The following is a 19637-nucleotide window of genomic DNA, read 5'->3' on the forward strand; positions in this document are numbered from 1 at the left end:
AGCAGAAAGCACAGAGGTTTAGTATTGTGCCGCTGCAGAAATGTGCTGAGGATGAACGGGTAATACTCCCAAGGCTAGCAGCAAACCGTAGCGGGGTTTGATTAGCACATCACTGAGGGCACAGAATTGCTGCCATCAACTTCCAAATGAGGGTGCCTACAACAGAGCATCCCAGCTCCCACCATCAGCAGCACGGCTCACGCCCATGAGACCGATGGGGACGCAGGCCCCAGCTTTGGGGTTCAGCCTTGGAAGTACCTGCTGACACAGCCACCACGGGCTAGTGCCCAGATGTGAAGTGAGCACTGTGTAACCTTGACGAAACCTATTTAAAAATTACTCACGTTTCCTGCTCAGTTTCTCCAGGAGCCCCGCAGGCGATGGCCACGTCTCCTCTGAGGATGACTTACTACTGCTCCATGTCCACGACGGGATGTGCCGCGGAGGCTTGCTAATGAAACAGATGTTTCACTCCCTGACGGCAGTTCCAGGTAAAGCTTCTCGAGGCTGACAGTTAACTACAGATACAGCTCAGCCCTCATTACTCACCTCCCTGGCTCCTGCCCAGGTTTTCTGCTGCTCTCCATCAGGATGCGGACCGGCATGTGCCAGGCACATCACAGGAGCTGGGAGACAGCTGAAGATGGCAGAATGGACATCTCTGAAGCCTGGAGTTTGGGACTTTACACCCAGAATAAAAGCAATTACCACTAACTTACTCTGGACTTCTAATTATTATCATCAAGGGGCTCCTTACTTAAAAAACCCAAAGTTTTATTCCACTTTGTCTAAGATTCAGGACACTGAACCCAACATTTTGCACCTCACCAGAGACCTTCCCTTTTGTATTTTCAGCTTGGCAAACAGCTGTTACCCCACAGAGGAATATTTTTGCCCAGAGAGACTACCACAGGAACCAAATGCAAGACTGAAGCTAAAATCTGTGTGGCCCCACTTAGCTTTCCCCCTGCTGTTTACCTAACTCTGGGCCTGGGAGGACCAGAGGGCAAAGCAAGGGGGAGGTGGAAATCATTAAATTGGTCACACAAAGTACAAAATACGCAGCAAAGAAAGTGTATTTCCTCTGAGACAGAGAGATCAGGGAAGTCGTGGGAATGGCAATTCCTGCAATTTTGCAAACAGAATAGGTCTTAGTCCAAGATGACAACCTGAATAAACAGGGGCTTTGTCCCTTTGATATAAGATTGCACTGTGGAAAGCAGGGAGAAAGTAGCAGATTGACCCCTGGCTGAAGGATAGAACTAAGGAGGATCTGTACTGCCCTACGCAAGTGCCTAAATGGGGAGTCATTGAACACAGCTTCCACCAGCATCCTGGATCCCTTCATCGGTGGCTGAAGACGATGGAGCAGAGGTACCATTTCTTACACTGACGGGGCTATCACACTGGTTGTGAATGTCCTAAGACTGTGAAAAGAAGTTCAACAGAGCGTAATCAAGGGAAAGGCAGGGGGGGAAAGGTGGAATGCTCCATTTCAGAGCGCTGCACCACAGAATTAAAAACCAGAGACAGACTGAATGCTGTCATTGTTAATGACTACAATGAAATGAGGCCCAGCAAGAAGGCCACGTGCCAGAACAGCTAAAACAGCCTTAATAGCATTCAAGTGTAATGAAGTGGAATTATCACAGCCCAAATCAAATGCAGAGATCGGGTAAAGTATTAGTGAAAATATGAGCAACCTACTTCTGAATACTCGTGCAGTGAGCATCTCTACATGTCCCCACTATGGTCACATTTGTTAAAAAAAATTATTGGTTCAGAAGACATACAATAAAACTTCTGCTTTAGAAAAAAAAATAAAAATGTCTGCCTTCAGCTAGCAAAAAGTTTTGGGGCAGGTTCCAAGAGCCTCTGTCCTCTTTTTGAAGCCATTTGGTACTGGCCTCTGCTAGCAAGGGACCACTGAGTGGGGGTGTAGCCTTATCCAGCTTTCTGGTTCATGACTGGACATATGCAGAGTGCTTACAGCAAGCAGGCACTTACTGAACTCCCCAGCAGCAGCACTGTTACATACACTATCAAAATAGTTTGCTGAATCACTTTCTCTTGCTTAACCGGCAGCAGCAACTCACAGACACTTTGGGCACATTGGACTCATTTAATAGGAAACCTTTGGCTCTTCTAATATAGAGTTCCTTTTGTGGATAATATTTTCTTCTGAACTAACCATTAGATTGAAAGTACTGGTTGGTAAGAAGTGACTGTCTGCTTTTTTTCTTGGAAGAGGCACCCTCCAGGAGGACACAAATACTCTTGTTGAGCAACAGAGCAATAAGGCATTGACACTCAGCAACATCCTGAAACTGCACACAACCTGTCTGGTTGCTAGTTATGCAAGCACCACAGAATACGTTTAAAATAGAACGGGTAAGCAACCTGATGGTTTGCATGCTTTTATGTGTCTGGTGTCTCTTTGAAACTCCCATGTAGAAAAAGGTTGTCCTGACACTGCTTTGCCTTTCTTTTCAGTGGTAACTCTACTATCATTTGTTGGGCAAAGAGTTCTGTTAAGGTACAGTGTGCTCCAAATCAAAATGAACTTATTTCTCCAGAGTTACTTGAACACCCAGTAATAAATGTATTAGAAGACTTAGTCATCTTTAAAAAGAGTAAGAAAGAAAAGATAAATCATATATCTCAGTTGAAAGCTGAGTGGGAGAAATGGGTTTAAAGTTGCAACTGAGAAGCACACGAACAACTCCAAAGCTCATTCTGTCTGGAGGAATACAATTCTGAACTGTTACTAACACACTGCATCGTGTCCACTCACTGTAAAGTCAGATAGATTACAGTAACACCTTGGAGAAATCCAGCTAGCACAGTAACAAACAAAGCCTCTCAACCAGATGCTGGGACTTGGTACTGAAGAAGGTTCTGATGGTATCTACAGGCCTGTATACAACAGGACAGTACTATAGGAGAACTGGCCAGGAGGTACTGGACTGCCAGCAGGCTTTGCAGAAATAAACTGAGAGCCACAAATCACCATGGGCAAATGGCAGTTTTCCACTGCATTGCTTGGGTCTTGTCTACGCTTCAAGGAGGGTTCCCAAGTCCAACGAGGCACTGTTACAAGCCAACTGTCATCTGTATGTGGATACCAGACTGAGATGAGCAAGTTGTTACTTCTAGGAACTCAAAAAAGATCTGACGTGTAGAAAAAGTTTTAGTTCCTATATCTGTGTATTCACCTCTGTGCAGTCACACAGTAGTTCTTCAGATGTCTGAAAGGGCCAGAATTAAAACCAGTAATAGTATTAAACATTACATATGTTATGAAAGGAGCTTGGAGTAGTTCTACAAGCAAGCAGGTTTTGAACATGGTTCTCTGAAATTACTAAATTTACTAAAAATTTCCAAAAACAAAAAAGTACTCTGACTGATTATATATGACCATCACCTCAGTTTTATACATGGCTCCTCCTCTCCACATTAGGCCATCATGTTAGCTCGGGGCCTCCAACACACAGGTTGAGAATATTCTTGGTTCACAGACCCCATAGATATTTTCCAGTCAATATATGGGCCATTCTAGAAATATCATCGCTGTAGTCCACTGTATTTTCCCCTGTGAGCCTAAGTTTTCTTAGCTGATGTAGATGCCTTAAAGGCAGTCAATAGACATACAGACCAGTCACGAAAGTACAGCTGTGAGTGTCAGCTGTGAGACAGCAAATGTTGAAAATGAATGTTCCTCATGAAGCTGTGATGGTATCCTGCAGAGCTCTTTACAGAGTCAGGAAAACACTGTGGCGCTAGTCTGTAACCTGTTCAATTTGGGCAGTGGGTTGAGTAAAGCTAAAGTATTGGGAAAGGGGAACAGGGAGGATGTTTCAATTTTACTTTTTAATAACACGAGAGAAATCCAAGCTTGTGAGATAATGTACAGTTAAAGGACAACAGATCCCTTAGCAGGAAGCAGCACAAAGCACTACCGTGAGACATGAGCAAAACAACTTTTGCCTGGCTTTAGCACTATTATAAAGCACATAATACGATGAATAAGAATCAACCCATAATACAGCAAAGCCTCACACGGTGTGGTCCCGGCACGCAGAACCTTTCGATACAGCTTCTGACACCTGCATAGGTTTGGGGTGGAAGCCCACTTTCCATCACCCAGCAGTGGGAGGAAGTCTCACAGCTCTTGAACACCACATTATTTAATCCCTCTGTTCCCAAACGATATGCTGAGGACCCCCCAAAACTTACCTTGCTTTCATCCCAGTGGACCACCCATGTGAAGAAAGTTTCTAGAGGGATTGAGCTAACCATAAACTAATGCAAGCAGCCTAACTGCGCTCAAGTTAAATAAATGGCAACATGCCTAGCCAAAATCTTCGAAGTAAAATACAGGGTTAGGTTACTTTTTGTTCACTCAGTGCCAAGAAGAGGCAGTTCTTCCTGTAAAATGCAGCGGAGGGAGCAGAAGAGGGAAAGGGAGAAAGCTGCTAGAATAGCAGCTTGAAATCGAAACGTATCGTCTGGGAGGTGTCCACCTGAACAACCACGTAACTTGAGAGAGCAGGGAAATGTCTGCCACCTGGGATGATGACTTGTGATAGGATCACGTGCTGAAGCACTCTGAAAGGAAACGCTGCAAAGAAGCGCAGCACTGGAAAGGGTCCATCCGAGTAAGTGCGGCCCAACAAACAGGCAGCTGGGGCAACCTGACTGTGATTTTTAAGTGGAAAAGTACTTGAAACTAAAAATGTGCAGTATATATAGTTTTACAGAGAATACAGTTACAGCCAGTGGTGCAAGCTCTTCAAATGTTTAAACGACAAAGTCCTGCTGTTTATAAAAAATGACCGAATGGAGCTAGATCAGATATCAGGACTGCTAATTTGCTTTCCACTGGCTTCAGACCAAGAGCCAAGAAAGAAAAACAAATTAAAATCTTTGAAAGAGTATCAAAATATTTGCCAACAGAGACCAAAACACTCATTTTCACATGCTCCTTTCCTTGACAATACTGGGGCAGAGTTGCGTGCTCTGAAGGGAGTACCTGCTGTTTGCTTTAAAATATCCTGAACAGGCAATACCTGTGCTAATGTCATCCATCTGGCAGTGGCAGGTCAGGTCTGAAGCCCCCCCGTTCAAGCTTCCCTCCATGCTCAAGCTGAAGCTGCTTCCAGTTCGCCAGGCTGCAGAAAGCCCATTTGATTGAGCCAGATGGGTTTGGTCATCCAGCAATGTGGATTCTCAGGCTGCCTACGCTGGCACAAACTTAGGCTTCCCCCAAAAGCAGTGGTTACCCCTTTCCCCCCCAGCCCTAATCCCACCACTTTCTTTAAGTTGGTGCCCTGCGGCTGAGAAAAGAGATGCTGTTTTCTAATGGGGTGCTTTGGCAGTGTTGCAGGTAGAGCAGTGTGCAATGGTGGGAGTCAGCCCACTGCGTTACCCATCCAATTCAAGGACCTCTGCCGTTCTGAGATTCAGGTTGTGGCTCAGGCTGTACCTCAGACCTCTGGACCAATGTCAGCCTGGAAGGCACCACAGGACTGCACAAACAGGGACTGGAAACTCTAAGATGCACGCTCCAAGAGAAAAAACATTAGCATCTTACTTTTACACAACTTCACCACAGCCTGTCTGTCTGTCTTTGACTCCATGTGGAGTCAAATGACTAATATAAAATGATTTGGGTCAATTTGATTAAGAATCAGCAATGTTTTCCAAACTCTGGGCTGAAACGTCCAGAATTACTTTAATAGGAGCAGAGCTTCAACTGCTGGACATATTCCATTCGGGAAAGTGATGACCAAGGAGGGCCGTAACAGGAGGCTCTAAGGTCAGAAATGTTGTGTAGAGAGTGAACAGGATGCAGGGGTAGCCAAAAGCAGAAAATGATTTCAAACAAGGGAACTCATGGGGGACAGCTCAATCTGACAGCCTTGGATGCATTCCTCGCTCAGGAAGCCTCAGATTGCTAGCTTTCTGGGATCGGGGAGAATGCCCTCAAGGAAAGTTCACTCTGTACTCTCCCAGTTCCCTTCTTTCTTCCGAAGATCTGGGGAACAAGATACTGGGCTGGAGGGAGCTTGGCCCAGTGTGGCCCTCCTCCATTTTGAGGCTATACATTCTCTACCGCAAAACCATTTGTGAAGAAGAAGTTTCACACGACTTAAAGAGGAAAATATCAGCTCTCTGGAGTTTAGCCATCCTGCAGAATGTAATGAAATACTATAACCTGTCATAAAACTCCCCGAGATGGTAAAAAAAAAAAAAAAATAATATCAGCTGGAAAGATACTCGGAATTATTTTTAGACTGGTTTCTGTGTATATCCTGATCTAATTTCCACTAAAACTTTGGTTTTATCCCCTGCATATTCTGCAAAACTTTCTACATGGGATTTTTTTTCTTAAGACCTGAAATCCCAAATTCCTTCAGGCTACCTAAAGAGGCCTAAAAATAGCAATAAATACAAAAAACTTTACAAGGGGGGATTTAATGCGCCAAGGACATAGTCTGGCACTGGCACTGAAGCGCTCCCAGCTTCCAAGTCGGAGAGGAAGTTTGTTCCCCAGCCCCCTGTTCAGTTCACAACAAATGCTGGACTGGGGATGCTGTAAAAAACATTTGCTTTCCCTGCAGAGTTGAAGAACATCTTGCTGGTCCTTCTCAAAAGTTATGCGATAAACCTGGACTGCACCACTGTAATGTTAACTGAGCTTTCTGTAAGAAATCTTAAGCTGTACTATAAGGCTGAGAGAAACGAGCCTCCAGGGAGGATAGAGGCTAAAGTTTTAATGCATGAGAGGTCCAGCAAGAAGAAATGCGTTGGCATTTCTTTTTGGATCGTGGTGCACACAGGAGACATACCACACAGCTTGTAAAAGACCTTAACAAAAAAGACAGCACAACCATAGCTTCTACTCCTAGTGTTTTAACTACAAAACAAGTACCAGTGCTGAAAGCCCAAGGAGGTCTCAGGCTTTGGTGGCAGCTCCCATCACCACCTTTACCATCATGAAAACCATACAGGGAGGAATGGAACCCACGGGGCCAGAGCCAGAAGCCGGCAAGGCAGGCCCCTGCTGCCAGTGCCATGGCCTAGCAAGTAACTTTTGTCGTAGGATCAGAACATCTTCTGCACATGCAGGATGCCTTCAGCCAACTGTCCTCCTAGCAGAGTTTAAAATGCTAGAAGTTCGTGCCCTGTGCAAGGCTGGATACCCCCATTCAGTGATCTAGGGAAAAGAGCAGTCAGGAGTTGTCCAGAGGGGAGCACAAGACGGGCTTGGAAGTGGCACAGAGTCATATCTCAAGGCTTCCCTTCCCTTCCATAATTCCACCCTAACACTCCAATTAGTGCTCTTAACAGCAGGGAAGTATGAGGTTACAGTTCCCTGTGAACGTCCTCCCAGAGGAGGAGGGAATCTCCAGCACGCAGAGGTTTAGCCGTAAGCAGGACACAACAGGGCCATCTCACAGCAATCCAGATCCCAACAAGTCGGCTGTAGGATCCTGGGGATCTCACAACCCACAGCCAGAACAAGCTGTATCCAACAGGAGGTTGTATCTCTTCAAGCAAAAACGGGTGAAAATGTCAGCCAATTAAGCTTTTTCCACCTACATCACATCAGCTCCGAAAGCCAAACCAGGATCCCAGCAGAGCTCTACGGGAAGCCTCACTTCAGTAGATCGAAACCCTTAATGTTAAAATGGTACAAAAAACAGAACTGCTGCGTGGGAGCCCCAAAGCCACTCTGCGAATATTAATCGCTAGCATATATTGAACGTAATTGTCTCTCCAGTATTAAAAGGCTTTCCCTCTCAATTAGTGGAAAGTGACTCCCACAGTTCAATTTAAGGTTTAAATTTGGAAGGAAGAGATTGTCTTTTTCTCTACCTTTAATGTAAGCCTTGTACTTCCAGAACACCAATGGATAAGGCATTACACCAACATTTGTAGAGCTGTGATTCCAGCACATCCGTGCTATGATACAACTGAGCTTGTTTTCCAGCAGCTCTGCTCAGCACACCACAAAAATTGAAAGCTACTGATAAGGGGGTCATTAAGGATGTGAAGCCCACTGAAAAAGCACTGAGAGGCAAAGGGAAACAAAACTCCCCAAGTTGTGCTCAAGAACCAGCAGGCACGGGCCCACGCAGAGCCAAGGAGCACAACAACAGCAAAGCAGTAAGGCCATGAGATCTACATCTCAGCTCCCACCTGTGTGCTGGGATAACCATCACGCTCTTCTTCACCCTAGTGGTGTCATACGAGTGAAGTGCTGAGACGTTTTCAGACTGGGGACGCAGTGTAAGGACGGGTTGGTAGCTTCCCTCTTCTCACCCTATCTAAAGCCACCTAATAAGCTTTAGGAGGGAACCCATCCTTTTATTTTGTGTGCAAATTTGGACTTCCTTTTCACTCAAACACATCAAACACATAATGACAGACATTGCCCCATACTTGCTAAAGGTAGGTTGGGTCTAACATGACTTCACTACTGACAAGTATCTTATACTTACTGTACGCTGCTAAGATTAAAGGCTTGGAAGGAATATTGATCTTTCCAAAGCTTTAATTTTGTTCATTTTATCTGTGGTAATGACCAGTGCTGAGCCTCCTCATAGCCACTGTCTGTCTCCAGGCTCAAGAGATGCATCTAGTGAAACCATCCCACAAAGCCATTTCCTTGGGTATAGCTGAACATGGCTGGCAAATTCATGGCTTTCACTAAGTGCCTCAGAGGAGTTTTCTTAATAGCAGGATAGACGCCCAGAAGAAAAATAAGTGCTTCACTTATCACCAGTGACACTGCTCCCCTTTTCTTAAATACACTCGAAAGAGGGCTGCAGGCAGCATTGCACCTAACAATCTTCATGAAAGCTGTTACGTTCAGGGCTTCCAAATAACATCTTGCTTTTGTTGTTGTTCTCCTCTTGCTTTTCATCCTGCACTCCTTGCACCAAAGGGCTTCCGCGCTCTCACTGTAAAAATACCTCCGAAAATAAAGAGCTGATTTGGAAGTACAAAGCTGCTGTTGTGGAACGCTGCAGCATCTGTTTTAGCGTGTCATCTTTATATTTAGAAGCAGCATCTCCCCACAGATCAAGCGCAGCCAGTAAGTCACTCAGCAACCCCTTCCCATCAGCTCTCACAAGTCGGTGCCAGCCGACGTCCTCCCTCCAGCTGCTGGGGGGGCTCCTTCTGCCTTCCCACAGCCTTCTGCATGGAGGCAGCCCCGCACCTACGCTGCGGCACGCCGCCACCTTACTCACGCCGTTGAGCCTTGTCTCTTTCTCTCTAGCATTACTGTCCTGTCGAAAGCTCAGCCCGGCGGCAAGACACAAGCCTGCTGGCCTCCAACCTTGATGCTTTTTTGCAACGTGCTGCTTTTTTCTTTTTCTGGGTCATGCGGTGCGGTGCGTATGCCGCACGGCATCTGTACGAGAACATGCAATAAAATCAGAGGAGCCACCGAAGCGTGCAATCTAGCGCACAGCTCTGACCTGTGCCGTCAGACTGCTTTGTCTGTGCCCCTCAGCCATTTTTCTGAGCAGACGCCCACAGCTAGAAAATAGTTGTCACTGAAAAATGCCAGAGAGCCTCTTCCATGAAGCAGCTGGAGCTCCACTCTGAGAAGAAGGTCCAGCAAGCAAACCAAATGAAGTTAAAACAAGTGCAGCATTCCTACAAAGTGTTTGCCACACGTGAGTTGTACAGGTGGTCTGGATTTGAAAGCCCTTTCTCCACCCCCTCTCCAAGAGCAGTCTGCCCCTTACAGAATTGCAGTTTGCAGCGTCAGGCAGCACTGCGTAACTTAACCAGGCAGAACACAGCGAAGCAGGACAAAACACAATGCAGACCCAACAGGAGCCATCAAAGCAAAGGTCACAGGAATGCTGTCTGGAGGGCAGGAGGGGCAGCAGATAGAGAAGCTCATCTTGGCTCCTTGCTGCCTGTTAATGGATGATGGGTATGACGTTCTCCCAGGCTAGAAGCAGCATCTTCTCCACACACCCCCCTCATTCTTCAGTCTGGAGCGGGTGAGCAAAGCAGCTCACAGCACTGGCAGTCTCCTCCAAGGGGAGACCGCTGTTTCTGGGTGATGCTTTGCACAGATGTGAACACCATTAACTAAAAGAGTGAAATTTCAGCCCAGCAAGCATTTATGATTAAGTGGAGGGGAAATGTTCACAGATTTCTCCTTTGCTTTCAACCATGAGGAGTGCACGTGTGCGTGTATGCAGGAGGGGGAGAAGCAGCAGAGAGGGCAGAGAGGGGAGAAGCAATGCATGTGAGCTCCCGGGCAGAGTGATCAGTTTTGGCAGCTACCCTGAAAGAAAAAGGCACCGTCAGCTCTGTAAAATACACAGGAAGATCTTTACTGGCAATCTTCTCCAGAGACTGCATAGAGTGGAGAAGGCCCACACAGAGAAGGAACGTTGCACTGATGTGCTGAAGCCACCTCCTGAGACTGGTTCAGCCCTCGCCTGGACACAGTCCCCTGCTGCTGCTTCCTAGAATGGAGGCGTTGAACAAAAACAGCCAGGAAGAACCTGGAATACCTTTATCTACAGAAACATCCTGCCAAATGCCACATGCTTCCCCTATACAGAGAACAAGATGGCCTTACCTGAGTAGTTTTCGCCCTCCTGCCCTGCATGCTGTTACTATGGCTCATCTGTGGGTTGGTGGCTCCTTCTGAAAGGCAGTGGGACTTCCTGCAGGGCAGTGTGTTGTAGTTACTGTAGGAAGGCGCATCCTCGGCAGCACCAGATGCCATCTTATGGCTGCCAATGTCCGGGATGTCAGACACTAAATTCCGGCAGTACCCTCCGAAAGCATTGCGTGGGCCCCCATTTACTGCAGCACTTGGGGCTTTGGGGGAGTACAAGTCACTCATGGAGTTAGCGCGCTGGCAGCCAACCAGCTGCTGGGGGCTGCACTCGGCCTCTGTTCCCTGGGCCGTCTCAACGTCCTTCTCCTCGGCCAAGCCCAGGATTTCCTCATTGCTTGTCAAATGCTCCTGGCTGAGGTCAGAAAGCGAAAACTCCAGGCTGTCCTCCCGCCAGATGTCGGCCGATTTGGAGCGCTTCTTCTTGAAGCTGGCTGTCTCCACGAACCTCGTCCCGTTTGCCGCGTACCGGCGCAGCCTCCCTTCGCCCTCAGCCAGGAATGGCGGTTCCTCTCCGTAGAGCCGGCTCTCCTCCGAGTCGGGCATGCTCTGGACAGAGGCTGCGGTGAGCACGGTGCTGCTGTCCATGCTGGGCGTAACAGAGGAGTCGGTGTGGTAGGAGACGGGCCTCAAGCCCATGTCCACACGGTCAACCCAGATTGGGCTCCCAAAGTCCTCGAGGTTGGCCTCCTGGGTGAAGGGCTCCAGACCGTTCTCTGCCAGAGACTGGGGGATGCTGGGGGTGCTGCTGGAGCGGGTGCTCACCTCTGAGTTCCTGTGGATAATTTTGCCAGAAGAAGCGTGTCGGGTCCGTCGAGAAGCTTTATTGGAGAGGCGAAGTGAACGTGATGTATGCTTGCGGCCCAGGCTGGCGTGCTTGTCTCCATAGAAGGCATGCTCTACGTTTTGGCTTTCCGCGTTTCCCATGGCTTCACAGTCTGCAAGGGGAAAGATCAGGGACCGTTAAAGTCAGCAAGGCTTGCTGTAGCAGTGGTTACAGTAATCCAACAATTCAACAATTAATTAAGGGAGCCGGCAATCGTACCGGCGACTTTCAGTTACTAATCAGATAAATCAGTACAAAGAAAGAAGGCAGATCATTGCTATGCCAGGGTGAATGATGAGCGCAGAAGAGGGAAGGATTGAACCTTGAATACTGGTCTGGACTGGAGCCAGTTTATCAGAAAGTACGCTATTAATCTCAGCCACGCACACGCTCACTTGACTACTGACATTAGCTAATCCTTCACAATCCTAGCCAACACTATAAACTCAAATAATCAAGAAGCAGATAGGCATGATTGCTTATCTGCATGCAACGAGATACCAAAAAGCAGAAGGACAAACATCTTTATTTGAGATTTCACTTGTTTTTTTTTTTTTTTTGCTAGGAGCCACAAGTTGAAGTGCCAAATAACAAAGTACAAATTCAGCTATTCGTTAGCGAGCTAATGATAGGTTTGATTTCTGGAACAAAAAACAGAGCAACATTAATCAGGTACAAAGATCCCCACACAAGAAAGCCGTATTATGAAAAATACATTATCACGAGTGACTCAAACTATACAAAAATAACCTTTCCTTCCTACTCACTCTGAAGCAGATAGCTAGATCTAAGCACTTTGATCTAGCGAAGAGAAAATTGAGCTGGAAGAGAGGGACTGGGTTTCTGTCCCCTTCTCCATATCCAGCCTCCTGCATTATTAAGTTGTGCGTGCCCCTCCCTGAAGCAGGTTTCCCATCTAGCAGATGGGAGTCATGATCTGGATTCAGCCTTGGAAAACACTTTGAGATTTGTGATCTCACTCAACAAATGTCAGATATATTTTTTTAGTAGTATTGGCTCCTTCTGACCAAAGAGCAAGACGAAGAGAAAGAAAAGTAAATGCTAAAGTACACGGCCATTCAAAATTAAATAGGAGGGATCCTGAATTACACATAAGACAATTATATTTAGATAAATAGTCCATTAATCTTTAACAGAAATTCCAAGACAAAGCTTCCTCATTTTAAGGCACTTCTATTAGTCTAGGTTGAAAACAAAGAACTCTGTCTTGACAGTAAAAGATTCTGGAGGTTTTAATTTCTCCAGGCAATTTCTTCTCCTTTAACAGGACGTGCCAATGAGTATTGAGCCAAGCGTTCACAGGCTGAATGTGCCCATGTGTGCTCCCTCACTAAATACACAATATCACTATTGCACGAAACTGAATTAACCCTACATAAAATACACCAGAAGCAATGAGTTGACTGCGTTAAATGTGGGCACGGCAGTTCTGCCGTAGGCTGCTCTGGACACGTAGGGTGGAACTGAGTAACATTTCTGAAAACAGAGGACAACACTACTTAATATTTGTGCCCAGCTAGGTAGGTCGCATCTGAGGCTACAAGTCTGCTCAGTGCTAGAGCAACAGGCGCCCCCAGAAATATCTGGACATTTCTGTATCTAAAGTAAATATACTCACGCGCCAAGGAAACCACACCAGGAAATACCCTGCGTCTACTGAATGTAAGGGCTGAACTCCCACTGACTGTCACGAGACCTGGTTATCATGCATCGTTTAGAAAAATAAATGTGCTGAACAGAGAGTAGGTTTTAATCTAAAAAAAAGTGACAGCATTATAAATCCCCGGGCAGGGTTTATTATTCCTTAGAAGCTACAGACCTTTGATATGGACCGGACAGAAAAAAGAACGTCAGCTGGCTACTTTTGAAGCACTTTAGAGCACAAAACCTGCATTTTGTTTTCCACACTGACGCCTAAAGCCAGACCTCAACACTCCCTCTCTTGCAAAAGAAACTCTCTTGGGGTAATGCTTTTAGCTGCTTTGATTCTGAAATTCTTACTAAGCATACTTTCATTTGACAGGATTTCCACTGGCTGCAAAGCACATCAGAGCATGCAGTCATTTTTCCCCCATCTCCAGCAATGAAACCATCACTTCAGTATCTATTTAAGGAGAAAAAGCAGTTCTAAAAGTTCTCTTGAAACCATGAAAAATTAAACGAGAGGCTCTTTACCTTTCGATATGGAGCTGCAGAAGGGCAGGAGTGTCCCTAGCGCACTGAACAGCCAGGCACACTTGCTGATGAAAACACTGTGCTGCAGAAAGGAGCACTGTGCCACCACCTCGATGTAGAATCCATGCACACCAGGCAGAACGACACCAAACCAAAAAGAAGCAGCAGCCCAGGCTGCATCCCCAGCCAGAAAAGGCTCTCCTGGAAGGAGGGAAATCTTTCCTCCGCAGACTCAGACGGCTACAGGAATGTTTGCTGAGCAATTTCACACAATGAGAAGTATCTGCTAGATACCTGCGAGAAGTGCCAGACTTCAAAGGAAATAGCTGTCCCTTTTTAATTCTAGGTATTGGCGCTTTAGGTGAGGATGCCTTTGTAAATCCTGCAGACGGCTATCTATCCAGGTGATTAGCCCAGAGCTTGCTCCTGCACCCAGGGAGGACAACTTCTGAAGCCTTACCCCAATCCCTCCATCTTCCCCAGGTATTCGCAGCAGGTTGCTGGCATGCACGCAAGTCCCACTGTGCATTTCCACTAGTCTCCCCCAAACCAGTTCAGGTGTTTATTGGATCTTGCAGTCAAGTTCACCAAAACGGGAAAAAAATTAAACTGAGTAGAAAAACAAAAGACTATTTTTACAGCTTAGTTTTGCTGGGGTCGTGAGCTGAACGCAGGCGCACCAGCACCAGCACGAGGAAGCCCGCCTGGGGACACAGCAAGGACAGGCAGCATGGCTGTAGAGCGATGCAGGAGGCAGAGAAGGGGGGACAGGGTGGCAGGGGACGCCGTGGTGCAGATGCAGTGTCCTCAGCAAGCAGGAGTGAGGCAGGGAAAGGGAGCCTCAACCCTCCCCTCCTGGGGCTGCAGCAGACACCCTGGGGCAGAAACACCTCCAACTGCTCCAGCCACAACTGCCAGATGCTGCCTGTCTACGGCTTAACTGAATTTAGCACACTCAATGAAAAAAATCTGTATCAAATTAAGAAAATGAGTCATATTAATGGGACTTGCACGTAAACGCTGATAGGACAAAGGCTCCCCTTGTTAGCTCGCCTGCCTGAATCCAAAGGTGACCATTAAAGATCTATTGAGGTACCCACAGGATACTACATAAATCAAGTGTGACACGTCTTGATGCTTTAAACAGGTCTGTCAAGCATGGCCAAGGATTGCGACGTGTCAAAAATCTGTTCTGAATTATTCTCCAAAACCAGCAGAGATTAGTGCACACAGACCATTATCGCAAGCAGAACCAGTTGGAAATTTTTCAGCAGAAAATGTTGATTCATCAAAACCCAAACTTTTTGTGGGAATAGACCGGTTTTGATGAAAGGCTTCTCCATTCCAAGAGGAAGAAACATGAAAACCCAAGCAGGGAGACAGGCACGTCTCCTAGAGATACCAGCTCAGTGACTCAGTCACTTGCCAAAGAAGCAGAAGATCAAGATCTGTATCTGCAACCCAAGCGAAGCAAACAAGGGGCTGTGACTTGTTCCTCCACATCCTCGAGAGGCAGCCTGACCATTGAGCTACGGCTGCTCTGAGAAAGGGCTCCCTCTCTCCTACAAGATCTGTTTTGTCCTGGTTCAGAATAGGGAAAACATCAAAATGATGGAAGTCCAGGAAGGAGCAGGAAGGTCTGTCTATTGCACGCCAATAGACAATAAGGATTTTGTTAAATTATTTTTGTCATGGAGGACAAAGACTCAATATGTGACTGTGATATCAACATTAGGATATCAGCAGGGAGAACAAAAATTCTGCAGCAAATCTTTGGGAAAAAAAAAAACAATGTTCCTTCTATCAACTAACCTAGACAGACTGGTTGAACTCTAGCTGAACTGCTGAGTCTGCTGGATGAGTCACATAAAATGGTTACAGATAAAGAAGATCACATTCCAAATGACCACTGATGATGGTCCCATCTAAGAACACCATTTCTTTTGAAAACTGTAATTTTTGTTCCTCTTCCCTTCTCCCCGGTATTAAGTATTCCTTAAAAATATTACAAAGCCAAAATACTTGTCTAAGGTAAACCTAAGTTACTAACTCTCCAAATTCCAAAAAGTTGGGCCTTTAGATTCCAGGAGAAAATCTGACATATTATTAACTTTCAACCAAATCTGAAGCACCTCGCAAGACAACAGATTGCCAATTTAAATTTAGATTCTAGTAGGAGGCCCTGGTGACAAATCTGTATTTTTCTCCTGGAGCGAAGCTTGGAGGTTGTGAGAACCAGAACAATGACTAAATCCACAGTGAGCAATGATTCTACAGAAATAAACTTCTGCGCAAACCTTCCAGCCAACAACAAAGATTTTTTACTGAACTCGCAAGAGCCACACAGAAGAATGTACAAGGCTAATAACCAAGTGCGAACATACATATTTTATTGTAATCAACGTGTGCTTTTTCAAAAGGGCAAGAAGGAGACTGAAATTCCACAGTATGCCTTTGAGTTTCCCAGAAACTCCAACAGCACATTTAATTGTTTTCAAATAAGAACCTTTTTACCAGCCATTTCTTTTTTGTAAGCCATTCTCGCATATGTTAAAGCATGGGATGGACTCCAAAAAGGCCCTGCAGGCAATTCAAATCAGAGGAGGAGAGAGGAGAGAGGGAGGAAGGGATGTCATCAGTAGCTGCTTGATAGCAATTCAAATACCTTTGTATTGCTAAATGGGTGTAACCATAAACCACATGCAGCTATTCCAATTTTTCCCCTCCCACGAATCATTATACAAACACAGCAAACTCCTCAAGAAAATGTATGGACACACATGTACCTTCCAAGGCAATACTGGTATCCAGCGCAACCTTCCCCAAGAGAACTGTGGCATTTAGAGGTATAGAATTGCAAATGATACCAAAATGAACAGTTACTGGGATTGCAGAAGCTGTCAGCACCTGCCACTCAGCGCCTCCATTACTCCCTCGTCAGAGTCTATGACTATATGCCAAAAACCTGGGGAGAAAGAGGGGAGAAAAAAAAAAAAAAATCAGACAAAGGGTTAGCAGGAACGGCCATACAGGAGGACATATTCTGCCAAGCCCTATTATCATCACTTACCTAGGAAACATCCTTCAATACAGCATGCAAATGCCGTGTTTCAATTTGAATTATACAATCTGATGAGAGCAGAATAAACGAAAAGCCCAACCAGACGCCTTGAGCCCAACCTGCAGAGCTCCCCATCCTGACACTTTCTGCAATACAACTCCCTGACGAAATGAAGGTGCCCTGCAAAGGAGCAGTCAGGGCAGAGAACACACCTGTGCCTGCAGCTGGGACAGGGCTCTAAACATGGCCTCTCACAAAGGCACCCTCAGAAGGACATAGGCTCGATCTCTGGAGGCAAACCACCCAAGAAGGGCCTGAAACTAAGAGACCCTAGACAAAACGCCTCTGTGCTGACTGCCTAATTTACGGAAAGGGTAGTAATCCCAGCAGTGATTTCATTAACATTTTTCAAGGACGAATCAGAGGTGTATGGCGGAGCATTAACATGCATTTTTGTGCACGGTGAAAGGTTCCTGGGGTGAACTGCACCCACAAAAGTGTGGATACAAGAGACAGCCTGTGCCTACCTAGACCTCAGACCGGTCATAAGAACAGTCTTGAAGTCACACAGGTGCTTGTGCGCAAACCCAAACAATTTCTTGGCCTGGTACCACTGGGAGCCACGCAGGGCCCGATCCTGAGAGGCACCACCGGCCCACCAGAGCAGCCAGGGCTCTGCCCACACCAGCTCCAGTCACACAGCTGCTCCTCCATGGCCCTGCGATAGTGTCAACAAAACGCCGCAAGCCCAGTTGTACAAGTTATAAATACCTCCAAAAGACTCGAGAAAGAACAAAACAAAAAGCTTTGGATGAGATTACCGATGCCTATCAGGTTATTAGAGCTATCTGGTGGGGAAACTGTGATCCCCGCTTGGCTGGGATCTCAAAAGAAACGAGCGTCATCGGCTCCTTTCCAAATTAAAAACGTGCTCATTTTCTTTTTCCTCCTTCATGTTCCCCTCTCTGTTCCTCACCTCCCCCTCTCCCCCCAAGCTGTTGGTTGAGTTCTGTCTGAAAAGCCGTTCATGAATTGCTCAGGAGCTGACAGAAATTAATAAAATGAAGCTCATTTATATTGAAATGGACTCATTATCATGCCAGCTGCCAATAGTTTCTAAGACAGGAATCTTGCTGACAAACAAGGTCCTGCAGGCAAGAGGCTTTCCACCTGCATCCACCGCATGACGGATAATCCTGTGAAGTACATTCCTCACCTCCAAAGAAATAGGATTTGTGATAATCTTTTTTTCAGATCTGTCTGCTACGGCCACAGAAAACGTGTCCAAAAGAGGAAAAATACAGATGTGGCTGAGCATTTATCAGGTTTTCCATCATGAAGTGGTTTTTGAGGAGTCTGTAATTCAGTCAGAAAGATCTGCTCCAGCCTGAAGCCAACTCTGCTCACTTCTGCAAGAAACTAGCCACAGTGTGCCGTGTACCACACACTGCTTTGCTCCTCCAGTGTAAATTATCCTCTGCTTCTACTCATACTCTACACCAAAATTTAAATGAATTGACTCGTTTGCTAAAAAGGTGAAAAGATGCAAAGTGGAGGCCCGTAACTGGAAGCTGAGCGATCCAAATTCTCACTAAGCTCTACTGCATCTGTAGGGCTGGCAACATCCTTTGCAAGAACGATGACTGCTCAGGCACGCGTGGTTCCTTCAGAATATGAGGATCCCTTTCTGAAAATGATTGATCCTATTAACTTCTACAACTTGGACAGACTTTCTCAAACGAAACCAAGCTGCACCTTTCAAGGAAAACATCAGGTTTTCATACTTCTCTTTGCCTGTCATTAACATGCACTGCAACGGTCCTCATCTCCACACTCCATATTCCACCCCAGCAGCCCCAGCTCTCCTGCTCAGTAGCTCTGTGGGTCCTTCAGTGTGGAGGCCTTGGATGAGGTCTTCCCTCACACAAGGCAAAAGCCAAAGGGAAGTCCTTGAGGCAAAAAGGGATGCATGTGCTCCTCCATCAGGAGGAAAGACAGAAGCAAAAGAAGCAAAATGGTTTGTTACAGCTTGCTTACCAGCACAAAGCCCTCCCTTGCAGGATTTGCTTTAGGTGTTTCTGGACACTTGCTAGGCCAGCAGAGCCTGATCAAGGGGCAGCTAACTGCATGCTCAGATCACCAGTATCTCACAGCAACCACTCTAGGGGCTGACAGACAGCTGCAAGTAGGCATGCTTGGAACAGCCCACCTCATTAAAAAAGAACCATCAAAGGGAGATTTTCAATCTATGCTCAAGACCAAATATTCAGTCTTAGAGCTGGTTCATGCAAACCTGCATGCACAAACACACATATATACACATCTACGATGCACGTGTGCGTGCATGCATGCCAATGCCGACATATATCAGTGCAACTCCTCCTGTTCTTTGAAGGCTTGGATGTAGCACAGCTGTATTTATTTCACAGCCACAAAACAGTGCCTTGAAAAATCAGGCCAAGGAGTTCCCACAGGGCTCAGAACACAGCAGCTTAAGTCAGTTCAAACTGAGGGAGCTTGCAGCAAGCCACGATGAATGGATTAAATGAGAGCATAGTAAGGAAGAAGAATATATTAAAGGAGCACCTAGTTATTCATCACATCTGCTACCTGTGATTCTAGGTACAGCAAGGAGAGGTTTGAATTTCATATGATGAGTTTACAATGCCAAAAGATTAAGGAAAAAACATCAGCATGCTTGCTTGCTTTCTGTTTGCAGATACTCTACATGAGCTTTAATGGATGAAGAATATGAAAGCTACAGCTTTCTAAAAGCCTCCTTTTCAAAGTAGAACTCTTCCTGCCCAGCAAAGAAAAAATAGCATGCAAATATATTTCCTCGTCCAGTAAACATGAAAAGCTGGCTAGAAGACAGATAGCTCCCCTTCAATTCT

General features: G+C 46.1%; 1 protein-coding gene across 10 annotated transcripts in view; it reads right to left on the minus strand.

Moving 5' to 3' along the window:
- The window catches only part of TIAM1 (T-cell lymphoma invasion and metastasis 1), a 175202-nt gene that overhangs the window by 70645 nt on the left and 84920 nt on the right, over nucleotides 1-19637 (minus strand). For 5 of the 10 annotated variants that reach the window (XM_015299682.3, XM_015299661.3, XM_046900819.1 and 2 more), the window contains one exon: nucleotides 10619-11598. In XM_015299682.3, the coding sequence (XP_015155168.1) occupies nucleotides 10619-11587 (969 nt within the window). In that variant the 5' untranslated portion in view covers nucleotides 11588-11598. Of the gene's footprint in view, nucleotides 1-10618; nucleotides 11599-16468; nucleotides 16507-16589; nucleotides 16648-19637 lie in introns of those variants that run through there. The other 5 variants (XM_046900829.1, XM_015299665.3, XM_046900822.1 and 2 more) reach the window with 2 other exon arrangements.

The sequence above is a fragment of the Gallus gallus genome, chromosome 1 (genome assembly GCF_016699485.2).
Source record: "Gallus gallus isolate bGalGal1 chromosome 1, bGalGal1.mat.broiler.GRCg7b, whole genome shotgun sequence".
In the NCBI taxonomy this organism is placed as follows: Eukaryota; Metazoa; Chordata; class Aves; order Galliformes; family Phasianidae; genus Gallus; species Gallus gallus.